Genomic DNA, 12,820 nt, shown 5'->3' on the forward strand with positions numbered 1-12,820 from the left:
TGGAAACTGCCTAAATGTGCAGCTCCAATTTTCATTTTATTATACAGTCAAACCTCGGTTTGCAAGTAATCCGGTTTGCGAGTGTTTTGCAAGACGAGCAAAACACTCAGCAAACTTTTGACTCGCAAACTGAGTGTTGACTCGATTTGCGAGCACCCCCCTCTGATAACCGGCATCGCTTCCCCCCGCTCGCAAAGGCCCCCTCGCTCCAACTGGAACCCCCCCGCCCGAACAACTTAAACTTACCCCCCCCTGTCTAGCGCCGAGATTCTCGGCGAGAGGGAGAATTAGAAATCCTTGAGCATGCGCAGATGCATGCTCAAGGCAGGCAGGCAGAAGCCGGAAGATCTTCTAGGCACACGATCTGTGCCTGCGCTAGACGGGGGGGGGGGGGGGGTTTAAGTTGTTTGGCCGGGGGGGGGGGCCTTTGCGAGCAGGGGGGAGCGTATCAAAGCGAGTTTCCCCATTTTGGATTACAAGCATTTTGGATTACGAGCATGCTCCTGGAACAGATTATGCTCGTAATCCAAGGTACCACTGTACTGTAATAAAAATAAACTTTCAGCTTATTATTCATATGAAACAGAACTAGAATAAATTATATACTCACGTGTATTCCCTGACCAGCCTTCTCAATCAACAGTACCCTCACTATATACTTATAACGATCAAACTCCATTTCCTTCACAGCTGCTAATATATCTGTTGCCAATGATAGAGCTAGGGCTCTGCCAAGATCTGGTTCATATACAGTATCTTTAACTCCATCCTATAAAATGGGGGGGGGGGAGGGAAAAAAAAGGAGATTATGTACTACCCTGGTAAGCTCTTTTCCAGTAGATAGGCGAAACATTCTAGAGACCATAGGGTTATTTCCCGCTACTCACATGATCTACAGAAAAAGCAATGTTACTTACCGTAACAGTTGTTATCCAGGGACAGCAGGCAGCTATTCTTACTAGTGGGTGATGTCATCTGACAGAGCCCCGATACGGACGTCTCACAAGCATACTTGCTTGCAGAAACTTAGAAGTTTCGAGATGCCCGTACCGCGCATGCGCTAGTGCCTTCCCGCCCGATGGTCCGGGCGTATCTCCTCAGTTCAAGTAGCTAGCAGAGAAGCCAACCCAGGGGAGGTGGGTGGGACGTGAGAATAGCTGCCTGCTGTCCCTGGATAACAACTGTTACGGTAAGTAACATTGCTTTATCCCAGGACAAGCAGGCAGGTATTCTCACTAGTGGGTGACCTCCAAGCTAACCTCAATGGGATGGTGGGAGAGTTGGCAACTTAGGAGAATAAATTCTGTAACACTGTTTGGCCAAACTGTCCATCCCTTCTGGAGAAAGTATCCAGACAATAATGAGAGGTGAAAGTATGAACCGAGGACCAAGTGGCAGCCTTACAAATCTCCTCAATCGGTGTCGATCTGAGGAAGGCTACAGAGGCTGCCATTGCTCTGACCTTATGGGCTGTGACCTTATAAGGAAGGGGTAATCCAGCCTGGGCATAGCAGAAAGAGATACAAGCCGCCATCCAGTTTGAGATGGTGCGCTTCGATACAGGTCGTCCCAACTTGTTTGGATCAAAGGAGACGAAAAGTTGAGGAACAGTTCTGTGTGGTTTGGTGCGATCCAAGTAGAATGCCAAAGCACGTTTACAGTCCAAAGTGTGAAGAACTGATTCTCCAGGATGAGAATGAGGCTTTGGAAAAAAACACAGGAAGAACTATGGATTGGTTGAGATGAAATTCAGAGACCACTTTAGGCAGGAATTTCGGATGAGTGCGAAGGATCACCTTGTCGTGATGGAATACTGTGAAAGGTGGATCTGCCACTAAGGCCTGAAGCTCACTGACCCTGTGAGCAGAAGTGAGGGCAACCAGAAAAAACACTTTCCAAGTGAGAAACTTCAGCGGAGCCTTGTTGAGAGGCTCAAAAGGAGGTTTCATAAGTTGAGAAAGGACCACATTAAGATCCCAAACCACTGGAGGAGGTTTGAGAGGAGGATTGACATGGAAAAGTCCTTTTATAAATCTGGAAACCACAGGATGAGCAGAGAGAGGTTTCCCCTGTAGAGGCTGATGGGAAGCCGCAATAGCACTCAGGTGGACTCGTATAGAAGTAAACTTGAGCCCAGACTGAGACAGGTGTAGAAGATAGTCCAAAACAGAAGACAGGGAGGCTCGCTGAGGATCCTTATGATTAGAAATACACCAGGAAGAGAATCTAGTCCACTTCTGGGAGTAGCATTGTCGAGTAGCAGGCTTCCTGGAAGCCTCCAGTACCTCCCTCACCGCCTGGGAAAACTGGCGAGGAGTTACGTTGAGAGGAACCAAGCTGTCAGGTGGAGAGACTGCAGGTTGGGATGGAGTAGAGATCCCTGTTGCTGAGTAAGCAGTGAAGGAAACACTGGAAGAAGGAATGGCTCCCTGCTGCTGAGTTGAAGTAGAAGGGAGTACCAAGGCTGTCTGGGCCACCGAGGAGCTATCAGAATTATGGTGGCATGGTCGGATCTCAATTTTACTAGAGTCTTTTGAATGAGTGGAAATGGAGGAAACGCATACAGAAAGCGATTCCCCCAATCCAGCAGAAAAGCATCTGCCTCGAGGCGATGAGGAGTGTAGATCCTGGAGCAGAATTGAGGCAGTTTGAAGTTGTGGGGAGCCACAAAGAGGTCTATCTGAGGTGTCCCCCACTGAGAAAAGATCTGATGAAGGGGCCTGGAATGGAGGGTCCATTCGTGAGGTTGGAGAAGACGACTCAAGTTGTCCGCCAGGGCATTGTCCTTCCCCTGAATGTAGACAGCTTTGAGGAAGGTGTTGTGGCGAATCGCCCAATCCCAGACTCTGAGAGCTTCCTGGCAGAGGGAGGCCGAGCCCGTGCCCCCCTGCTTGTTGACATAATACATGGCGACCTGATTGTCCGTGCGAATGAGGACCACCATGTCGTGAAGCAGATGTTGAAACGCTTGAAGAGCATTGAAGATCGCTCTGAGCTCCAGAAAGTTGATATGATATAGCCGGTCCGCACTGGTCCAGAATCCCTGAGTGCGAAGACCGTCCAGATGAGCTCCCCATGCATAGGTCGAAGAATCTGTCGTGAGAACCTTCTGATAGGGAGGAGTGTGAAATAGCAAACCTTTGGATAGATTCGAAGAGGTCATCCACCAAAGTAGAGACTGCTGAAGAGCAGGAGTGACTATGATGTGACGAGTCAAAGGATCCGACACCTGAGTCCATTGAGAAGCCAGGGTCCACTGAGGAATTCTGAGGTGAAGTCTAGCAAAAGGTGTCACATGAACTGTAGAGGCCATGTGGCCCAGGAGAACCATCATGTGTCTCGCTGAGATGGACGGGCGAGAAGACACAGACTGGCAGAGACGAAGAAGAGTCTCCAAGCACTGAGGCGGAAGGAATGCTCTGAGCTGAATGGTACCCAGAACCGCCCCGATGAAGGGAAGAGACTGGGTAGGCTGTAGATGAGATTTGGGGAAGTTGATCTCGAAGCCCAAACTCTGCAGGAACCAAATCGTGGTTAGGGTCGCCGAGATGACCCCTGGAGCCGAGGCGGCCTTGATGAGCCAGTCGTCGAGGTAGGGAAATACCTGAAGCCCCTGGTTCCGGAGTGCAGCGGCCACAACCACCAGACATTTCGTGAAGACTCTGGGAGACGAGGACAGGCCGAATGGAAGCACTCGATACTGCAGATGCAGATGTCCCACCCGAAATCTGAGGAACTTGCGAGAGGCCGGATGAATGGGAATGTGAGTGTAGGCCTCCTTGAGATCCAGAGAGCATAACCAGTCGTTCTGCTCGAGGAGGGGGTAGAGAGAAGCAAGGGTCAGCATGCGAAATCTCTCCTTGACCAGGAACTTGTTGAGGATCCTGAGGTCTAGAATAGGTCGCAGGTCGCCTGTCTTCTTCGGAACAAGGAAGTACCGGGAGTAAAACCCCCGGTTGTGTTGGTCCACAGGGACCGGCTCGAAGGCACGAAGACGGAGCAAAGCCTGAGCTTCCTGAAGAAGAAGGGCGGTCTGTGTCAAGTTGGAAGGATACTCTCTTGGAGGGTGGTCCGGGGGGACCCAATGGAACTGAAGAGAGTACCCTTCCCTGATGATGGTAAGGACCCAGAGGTCGGTGGTGATAGCCGCCCATCGATGATAAAAATGATGGAGGCGACCCCCAATGGGAAAAACAGGGAAAGGCAGAACGAGATTGGTTATGCTCCCTAAGAGAGAGTCAAAAAGGCTGAGGAGCCTTGGGGACAGTAGAAGGCTGAGGTTTTTGTTGAGCCTTCTGTGGAGGTTGTCTCTTCGCTGGTTGTCTCGCAGCAGGGGCCTGCCTGGGTGCATAGCGCCGCTGATAGATCAAAGGTGGTCGAGAAGGTCGAGACTGTGTCGGCTTAGGCTCGGGACGAAGAATGGACTGAAAAGATTTCTCATGGGCAGACAGTTTCTTCGTCACGGTCTCGATGGATTCGTCAAACAAATCAGCTCCCGCACAAGGAACGTTGGCAAGTCTGTCCTGGAGGTTCGGGGAGTCCCTGGACATCGTGTACCTGGACTTTAGCAAAGCATTCGATAACGTACCACACCGCAGGTTACTGAGCAAGATGAGTTCTATAGGATTAGGTAACACATTGACGAAATGGGTTGGGAGCTGGCTTGGAGGTAGGCTCCAAAGGGTGGTGGTGAACGGCACCCCCTCCGAAATGACGGAGGTGATTAGTGGAGTACCACAGGGCTCAGTCTTGGGCCCAATCCTATTCAACATCTTTATAAGAGACTTGGCAGAAGGGCTTCGAGGTAAAATAACATTATTCGCCGATGACGCCAAACTGAGTAATGTAGTGGGCAAATGCACAACAGACGAAGATTCAGTGCCCGACAACATGATGCACGACCTACTCCTACTGGAGCGATGGTCTAGGACATGGCAACTCAACTTCAATGCCAAAAAATGCAAAGTTATGCACCTGGGCAGCCAGAATCCATGCAAGTCTTATACCCTTAATGGCGAGATCCTAGCAAAAACGGTAGCAGAACGAGACTTGGGGGTAATCGTCAGTGAGGACATGAAGTCTGCCAATCAAGTGGAGCAGGCTTCGTGCAAGGCAAGACAAATCATGGGCTGCATACGAAGGGGTTTCGTCAGTCGTAAGGTGGAAGTCATTATGCCATTGTATAGATCCATGGTTAGGCCCCACCTGGAATACTGTGTGCAATTCTGGAGGCCGCATTATCGCAAGGATGTGCTGAGACTGGAGTCGGTGCAAAGAATGGCCACCCGGATGGTCTCGGGACTCAAGGATCTACCATACGAAAAACGGCTTGACAAATTACAGCTATACTCGCTCGAGGAGCGCAGAGAGAGGGGGGACATGATCGAGACGTTCAAGTATCTTACGGGCCGCATCGAGGCGGAGGAAGATATCTTCTTTTTCAAGGGTCCCACGACAACAAGAGGGCATCCGTTGAAAATCAGGGGCGGGAAACTACGAGGTGACACCAGGAAATTCTTTTTCACTGAAAGAGTGGTTGATCGCTGGAATAGTCTTCCACTACAGGTGATTGAGGCCAGCAGCGTGCCTGATTTTAAGGCCAAATGGGATCGGCACATGGGAGCTCTTCACAGGGCAAAGGAAGGGGAGGGACATTAAGGTGGGCAGACTAGATGGGCCGTGGGCCCTTATCTGCCGTCTATTTCTATGTTTCTATGGTCCAAAGCCACGCCAAGCGACGCATAGCCACAGAACAGGCGGCAGCCCGTGCCGAGAGCTCGAAGGCATCGTAGGAGGATTGCATCAATTGAAGGCGCAGCTGGGACAGCGAGGCGACCACTTCCTCAAATTTGAAGTGAGCCTGAGACTCGATGTAAGGCGTAAACTTCCAAAGCACAGGCAGGAAGAACTCCAAATAAGTTACAAAATGAAAAGTATAATTGAGAACTCTGGAAGCCATCATCGAGTTCTGGTATATGCGCCTCCCGAATTTATCCATGGTCCGGCCCTCTCTGCCCGGAGGTACCGAGGCATACATCTGGGACGGATGAGACCTCTTAAGGGAGGATTCGACCAACAGGGATTGATGAGAGAGTTGAGAGCCCTCAAATCCCTTGTGATGCACTGTCCGGTACCTGGCATCCAACTTACCAGGAACAGCAGGGATAGAGTACGGCGTTTCAAAACACCTCATGAAAGTTTGGTCGAGGAGTTTGTGCAGAGGAAGACGAAGAGACTCAGCAGGAGGATGAGGCAAATGCATGGTATCCAGGTATTCCTTGGAGTATCGTGAACCGGAGTCCAAGGTGATGTCCAGGTCATCCGCTATCTGCCGGAGGAAAGATGAAAAGGATAATTGGTCCGCTAGCCCAGGCCGACGGGATGGACTGGACGAAGTCGAGGCCTCGGGATCCAAGGAGACCTGTGACCGACAGGGCGAGAACGAGCCACAGGGATCCTCGAACTCCGGTCCCGGAGGAGGAGAGACATCCGAAGAGGAATACCCTACACGAGGTAGCTTCTTCTGAGGCGAGACTGTAGAGTGTCGAGAGGAATGCCTGGACCGATGCCCCTCCCGATGTCTGGAAGGGGATCTAGATCGGCGGTGCTTAGAATGGTCCCCAGAAGCCTCCATGGAGTAGATTGGACTCGAGGCAGTAGAGCGAAGAGGCGGGAGATTCGACGCCTCTCGAGATGCATCCCAGGCCTGATAAGGAATGCGGAAGAACTCTTCCTGTTTTCGATGCCCAGGGCTTCGATTACTCGAAGGGGGATTCCAAATATCCTTGTCCGGAGGCGTAATAGGCTCTAAGGGGGGCATGTCACTAAAAGAGGCCCGCCTCGAGGGACCAGCCACCGAGCGCCGCTCCTCCTCGCCGAGCAGCGCGAGCGAACGGCGAGGAGGAGGAGGAGGGGGCGGCTCGCCCTCCCGAGAAGGAACCGGTTGGTCACCCTGAATCGTGGCCAGCAACTTGGGTCCCACAGTGGTCATAAGCTCGATGAATTGAGCCTCCATAATGGATCGTAACGAAGCCAACAAGGAGGGAGCCGCACCTAAAGTGGGACCTCCTGAACGGTCTTCGCGTTCCTTCGTGGTCGAGTACTTTGGCTTGGAAGCCTTTGGCACTTTGAGAACCACTGGCGGAATGGGAGGAGGTGGTACCTAATCCGAGGAGACGGAGGAAGGCACCGGAGCAGGAGGCGGGGTCGAAGCTGGAACGAAGGAAGCTGGCTTCAGGAGATCCGGCGCAGCAGGAGTGGTGGGAGGCTTCGCAGATGCAGGCGAAGCGCTGGTCGAAGTCGAAGCCAAAGGTTCCTTAGCAGCTTCCATCTTGAACATCGACTCCGACAAAAAACAGCGACGCTTAAACGCACGTGCTGTGAGAGTGGAACAAGGCCGGCACGATTTTGGAAAATGTTCTGGACCAAGACGCTGCAGGCAGCGGGTCCGTCAACGAAATCACGCGCTGGCACTTGCTACACTTTTTAAAACCGGTAATTGGCCGGGACATAGGCCGAAAAGCTCCGCCGCAAGATCGAAGGAGCGGGGCCTGAGCCACGCGGCCGACCCGGTCGAATCACCGGAAGAAATTTTTTTTAAAAAAAAAATAAGAAACCAAAGAAAGAAAATACACGATAAAGAGTAAAAGAACTCAAAACTGCGGCGATTAGAAGGCAAGAAACACGGGTTCAATTAGAGCAGAATTGAAGTAAACTTCTCAGCTCTGCGGAAAGAAAAGAACTGAGGAGACACACCCGGACCATCGGGCGGGAAGGCACTGGCGCATGCGCGGTACGGGCATCTCGAAACTTCTAAGTTTCTGCAAGCAAGTATGCTTGTGAGACGTCCATATCAGGGCTCTGTCGGATGACATCACCCACTAGTGAGAATACCTGCCTGCTTGTCCTGGGATAAAATCCATTTCAGATTTTTCACTCTGCCTCTAGTGTACTTCATAGGGGTTCATAGTCTAAAGCGAGGATAAAGGCGTGCCGACAACCGAGCGCGGACAACTGAGCCAGGACTTCATCGCGCTGAAGAAAAAGTGTATTTTAAAGGGCTCTGACGGGGGTGTTGTGGGGAAGCCCTCCACTTTACTTAATAGTGATCGCGTAGCATTGTGGGGGGTTGTAACACATTATACTGGAAACTTAACTTTTTCCCTGTTTTTTAGGGAAAAAGTTAAGTTTTCAATATAATGTGGGGGGTTACCCCCCCCAAACATGGCAGCATGAGGCAGCGCGATCCCTATTAAGTAGAGTGGGGGGGTTCCCCCCCACCAGAGCCCTTTAAAATACGATTTTTATTTGGCGTGATGAAGCCCTGCGCTCAGTTGTCCGCGATCAGTTGTCGGTGAGCCTTTGTCCTCGTGCGCTTTTGTCCCATCACCCTTCACAGGCTAGTTTAGCGCCCTCTAGTAGTCAGTACCCAAGCATAGAGAGACACACTCATTTGTGATGTAGAGGCACCTGTAATGACAGGCTAAACTATTGTTCTACTCAAACAACTAAACAGTATCATTAACCGCCAACAGAGGCATCAAAGGAATTCAGAACTACTCCCACAACAGGTTATACATATGTACAAACCGTTCTTAACCCTAAAGGGTTGACTGGTTTTCAAGAAACAGCCTGGATAAGCAGAAGGAGGATGAAATCAGAATCTGAAACAGGCACAGCAAGGACAGGGCGGGGGAGCAAGGACAGGGATATCAAAGTCCCTCCTTGAGGACCGCAATCCAGTTGGGTTTTCAGGATTTCCCCAATGAATATGCATGAGTTCTATTAGCATACAATGAAAGCAGTGCATGCAAATAGATTTCATGCATATTCATTGAAAACCTGACTGGATTGCGGCCCTCGAGGAGGGACTTTGACACCCCTGACCTAGAATGTCTCATCTATCTACTGGAAAAGAGCTTACCAGGGTAAATACATAATCTCTTTTTCCAGTGCAATAGGTGAGACATTCTAGACCAGTGGTCTCAAACTCAAATCCTTTGCAGGGCCGCATTTTGGATTTGTAGGTACTTGGAGGGCCGCAGGAAAAAAAGTTAATGTCTTATTAAAGAAATAACAATTTTGCATGAGGTAAAACTCGTTTATAAATCTCCCCCCCCCAAAGGCCTGCATGTTTCCCCCTTCTTTGCAGCGTCCTCCAGCTTCTCCCCTGGCCTCCCGGTCTTAGTTTCAGCTAATTACCATGCCTGCAGAGAGGATCGCCGGTGCTATAACATTCCTTGCAGGCTGCCATCGGCCTCCGCATGTTCCCTCTGCCGCGGTCCTGCTCCTCCTCTAATGTCTGAGGCAGGATCGCAGCAGAGGGAGCATGATGCTGAGGATCGCTACAACACTGGCAATCCTCTCTGCATGCTACTGTAATTATCTGAAGGTAAGAGCTGGAGGCCAGGGGGGAAGCCGGAGGACGCTGCAAAGAGCGGGCAGCACTAGTACAAACCGCGGGCCGCAAAATAGTACCTGGAGGGCCGCATGTGGCTCCCGGGCCGCGAGTGTGAGACCACTGTTCTAGACCAAGGGTGGGCAACTCCGGTCCTCGAGGGCTGGAATCCAGTTGGGTTTTCAGGATTTCCCCAGTGAATATGCATTGAAAATAGTGCATGCAAATAGATCTCATGCATATTTACTGATACACAAACACCAACGGGATTTATAAAATACCTTCAACACAAACACCAACGGGATTTATAAAATACCTTCAACTTCAATAGCTTTAGTTAATTATACAATCATTCCAAACAAAAAGCACAGTTACTTACCGTAACAGGTGTTATCCAGGGACAGCAGGCAGATATTCTTGACTGATGGGTGACGGCACCGACGGAGCCCCGGTACGGACAATTTTAGAGTGATTGCACTCTAAGAACTTTAGAAAGTTCTAGCTAGGCCGCACCGCGCGTGCGCGAGTGCCTTCCCGCCCGACAGAGGCGCGCGGTCCCCAGTTAGGATAAGCCAGCTAAGAAGCCAACCCGGGGAGGTGGGAGGGACGCAAGAATATCTGCCTGCTGTCCCTGGATAACACCTGTTACGGTAAGTAACTGTGCTTTATCCCAGGACAAGCAGGCAGCATATTCTTGACTGATGGGTGACCTCCAAGCTAACAAAAGAGGGATGGAGGGAAGGTTGGCCATTATGAAAATAAATTTTGCAAAACAGATTGGCCGAAGTGTCCATCCCGTCTGGAGAATGAATCCAGACAATAATGAGATGTAAAAGTATGAACTGAGGACCAAGTAGCAGCCTTGCAGATTTCCTCAATAGGAGTGGAACGGAGGAAAGCTACAGATGCTGCCATAGCTCTAATTTTGTGGCCCGTGACAGAACCCTCCAGTGTCAGGCCTGACTGAGCATAACAAAAAGAAACGCAAGCAGCAAGCCAATTGGACAGAGTGCGTTTAGATACAGGATGTCCCAGCTTGTTAGGATCAAAGGACAAAAACAGTTGAGGAGATGATCTGTGAGGTTTGGTGCGATCAAGATAGTAAGCCAGAGCACGTTTACAATCCAAGGAATGCAAAGCCTGTTCACCTGGATTAGAATGAGGCTTTGGGAAAAAAACAGGTAGAACGATGGATTGATTAAGGTGAAACTCAGACACAACCTTAGGAAGAAATTTTGGATGTGTACGAAGGACAACCTTATCATGGTGAAAAACAGTGAAAGGTGGATCAGCTACCAGTGCATGGAGCTCACTGACCCTCCTGGCAGAAGTGAGAGCTATCAGAAAGACCACTTTCCAAGTTAGAAATTTAAAATGCGTTGTGGCCAAAGGCTCGAAAGGAGGCTTCATTAACGCAGAAAGAACCACATTAAGATCCCATACAACAGGAGGGGCCTTAAGAGGTGGTTTTACATTGAAAAGGCCTTTCATGAACCTTGAGACTAAGGGATGAGCTGAGAGGGGTTTTCCATGGATCGGCTCATGAAAAGCTGCAATGGCACTAAGGTGGACCCTTATCGAAGAGGATTTAAGACCAGAGTCAGATAAGGACAAAAGATAGTCCAATACCAATCCCACTGCTGTAGATATGGGATTATGGTGATGTAACAGGCACCAGGAAGAAAACCGAGACCACTTCTGCTGGTAACACTGAAGAGTAGACGGTTTCCTGGAGGCATCAATAATAGAACGGACAGGCTGAGAAAGGAGAGCATGAGGTGCAGTCAGCCCGAGAGATACCAAGCTGTCAGGTGCAGAGACTGTAAGTTGGGATGAAGAAGCGTTTGCTGATTCTGTGTAAGTAGTGAAGGAAACAGAGGAAGAGGTATGGGTTCCCTGGAACTGAGTTGAAGTAGAAGGGAAAACCAATGCTGTCTGGGCCACCGTGGAGCGATGAGGATCATGGTGGCTTGTTCCCTCTTGAGCTTGAATAAGGTGCGCAGCATGAGTGGAAGAGGAGGGAATGCATAAAGGAAGAGATTGGTCCAATCCAGAAGAAATGCATCGGGTTCCAGACGGTGAGGAGAGTAAAGTCTGGAGCAAAACCGGGGCAGCTGATGGTTGTGGGGAGCTGCAAAGAGATCCACCTGAGGAGTGCCCCATTGGGAGAAAATGGACTGGAGAGTCGAGGGGTCGAGAGTCCATTCGTGAGGTTGAAGAATTCTGCTGAGATTGTCTGCTAAGCAATTCTGTTCCCCTTGTATGTAGACTGCTTTCAGGAATAGGTGACGAGCGGTCGCCCATGTCCAAATCCTTTGAGCTTCCTGACATAAAGGACGGGATCCCGTCCCTCCTTGTTTGTTGAGGTAATACATTGCAACTTGGTTGTCTGTGCAAATGAGAAGAACCTGAGGAAAGAGGAGATGTTGAAAAGCTTTGAGGGCGTAAAATATCGCTCTGAGTTCCAGGAAATTGATGTGGTGCTTCTTTTCCTGGGTGGTCCAAAACCCCTGAGTTTGGAACTCGTTCAAGTGAGCTCCCCATGCATAGGGGGAGGAATCTGTGGTGATGACTAGTTGATGAGGAGGTAGATGGAACAGTAGACCTCTGGATAGATTTGATGAGTTCAACCACCAAAGAAGCGACTGTCGAAGAGACGAGGTCACAGATATGTGCTGTGAACAAGGATCCGTCGCTTGTGACCACTGAGTCGCTAGGGTCCATTGAAGAGTACGCAGGTGGAGACGTGCAAAGGGGGTGACATGCACTGTGGATGCCATGTGCCCCAAAAGTACCATCATTTGATTTGCTGAGATGGAAGTTCTCTGGAAAACCTGCTGACAGAGATGAAGGATGGTGTGAAGGCGGTTTGGAGGAAGAAACGCCCTCATTTGAACAGTATCCAGAATGGCTCCAATGAATTGAAGTCGCTGAGTTGGAATGAGGTGTGACTTGGGTAGATTGATCTCGAACCCCAACAGTCGAAGGAAGGAAATGGTCTGATTGGTGGCTATGTGAACGGACTGAGGAGAAGGAGCCTTGATGAGCCAGTCGTCCAGATAAGGGAAGACTTGAAAATTGTGGGAGCGGAGATAAGCTGCGACCACAATCAGACATTTGGTGAATACCCTGGGAGAGGAGGCTAAGCCGAAGGGTAGCACCTTGTATTGGTAATGATGTTGGTTGACAAGAAAGCGAAGGTATTGTCTGGACATCAGATGAATTGGAATGTGAGTATACGCCTCCTTGAGATCGAGGGAACATAGCCAGTCTTCCTGAGAGAGAAGAGGGTATAGGGTGGCAAGAGATAACATCTTGAACTTCTCCTTGACCAGACATTTGTTGAGGTCTCTGAGATCTAATATTGGTCTGAGATCTCCGGTTTTTTTGGGGACAAGAAAGTACCGGGAATAAAATCCCAGG

General features: G+C 50.1%; 1 protein-coding gene across 2 annotated transcripts in view; it reads right to left on the minus strand.

Moving 5' to 3' along the window:
* TCTE3 (t-complex-associated-testis-expressed 3) overlaps positions 1 to 12,820 on the minus strand; it is a 97,183-nt gene that overhangs the window by 44,083 nt on the left and 40,280 nt on the right. For both annotated transcript variants that reach the window (XM_033937458.1, XM_033937459.1), the window contains exon 3: positions 611 to 769. In XM_033937458.1, the coding sequence (XP_033793349.1) occupies positions 611 to 769 (159 nt within the window). The remainder of the gene's footprint in view (positions 1 to 610; positions 770 to 12,820) is intronic.

Source organism: Geotrypetes seraphini, chromosome 3 (assembly GCF_902459505.1).
Source record: "Geotrypetes seraphini chromosome 3, aGeoSer1.1, whole genome shotgun sequence".
Classification (NCBI taxonomy): domain Eukaryota; kingdom Metazoa; phylum Chordata; class Amphibia; order Gymnophiona; family Dermophiidae; genus Geotrypetes; species Geotrypetes seraphini.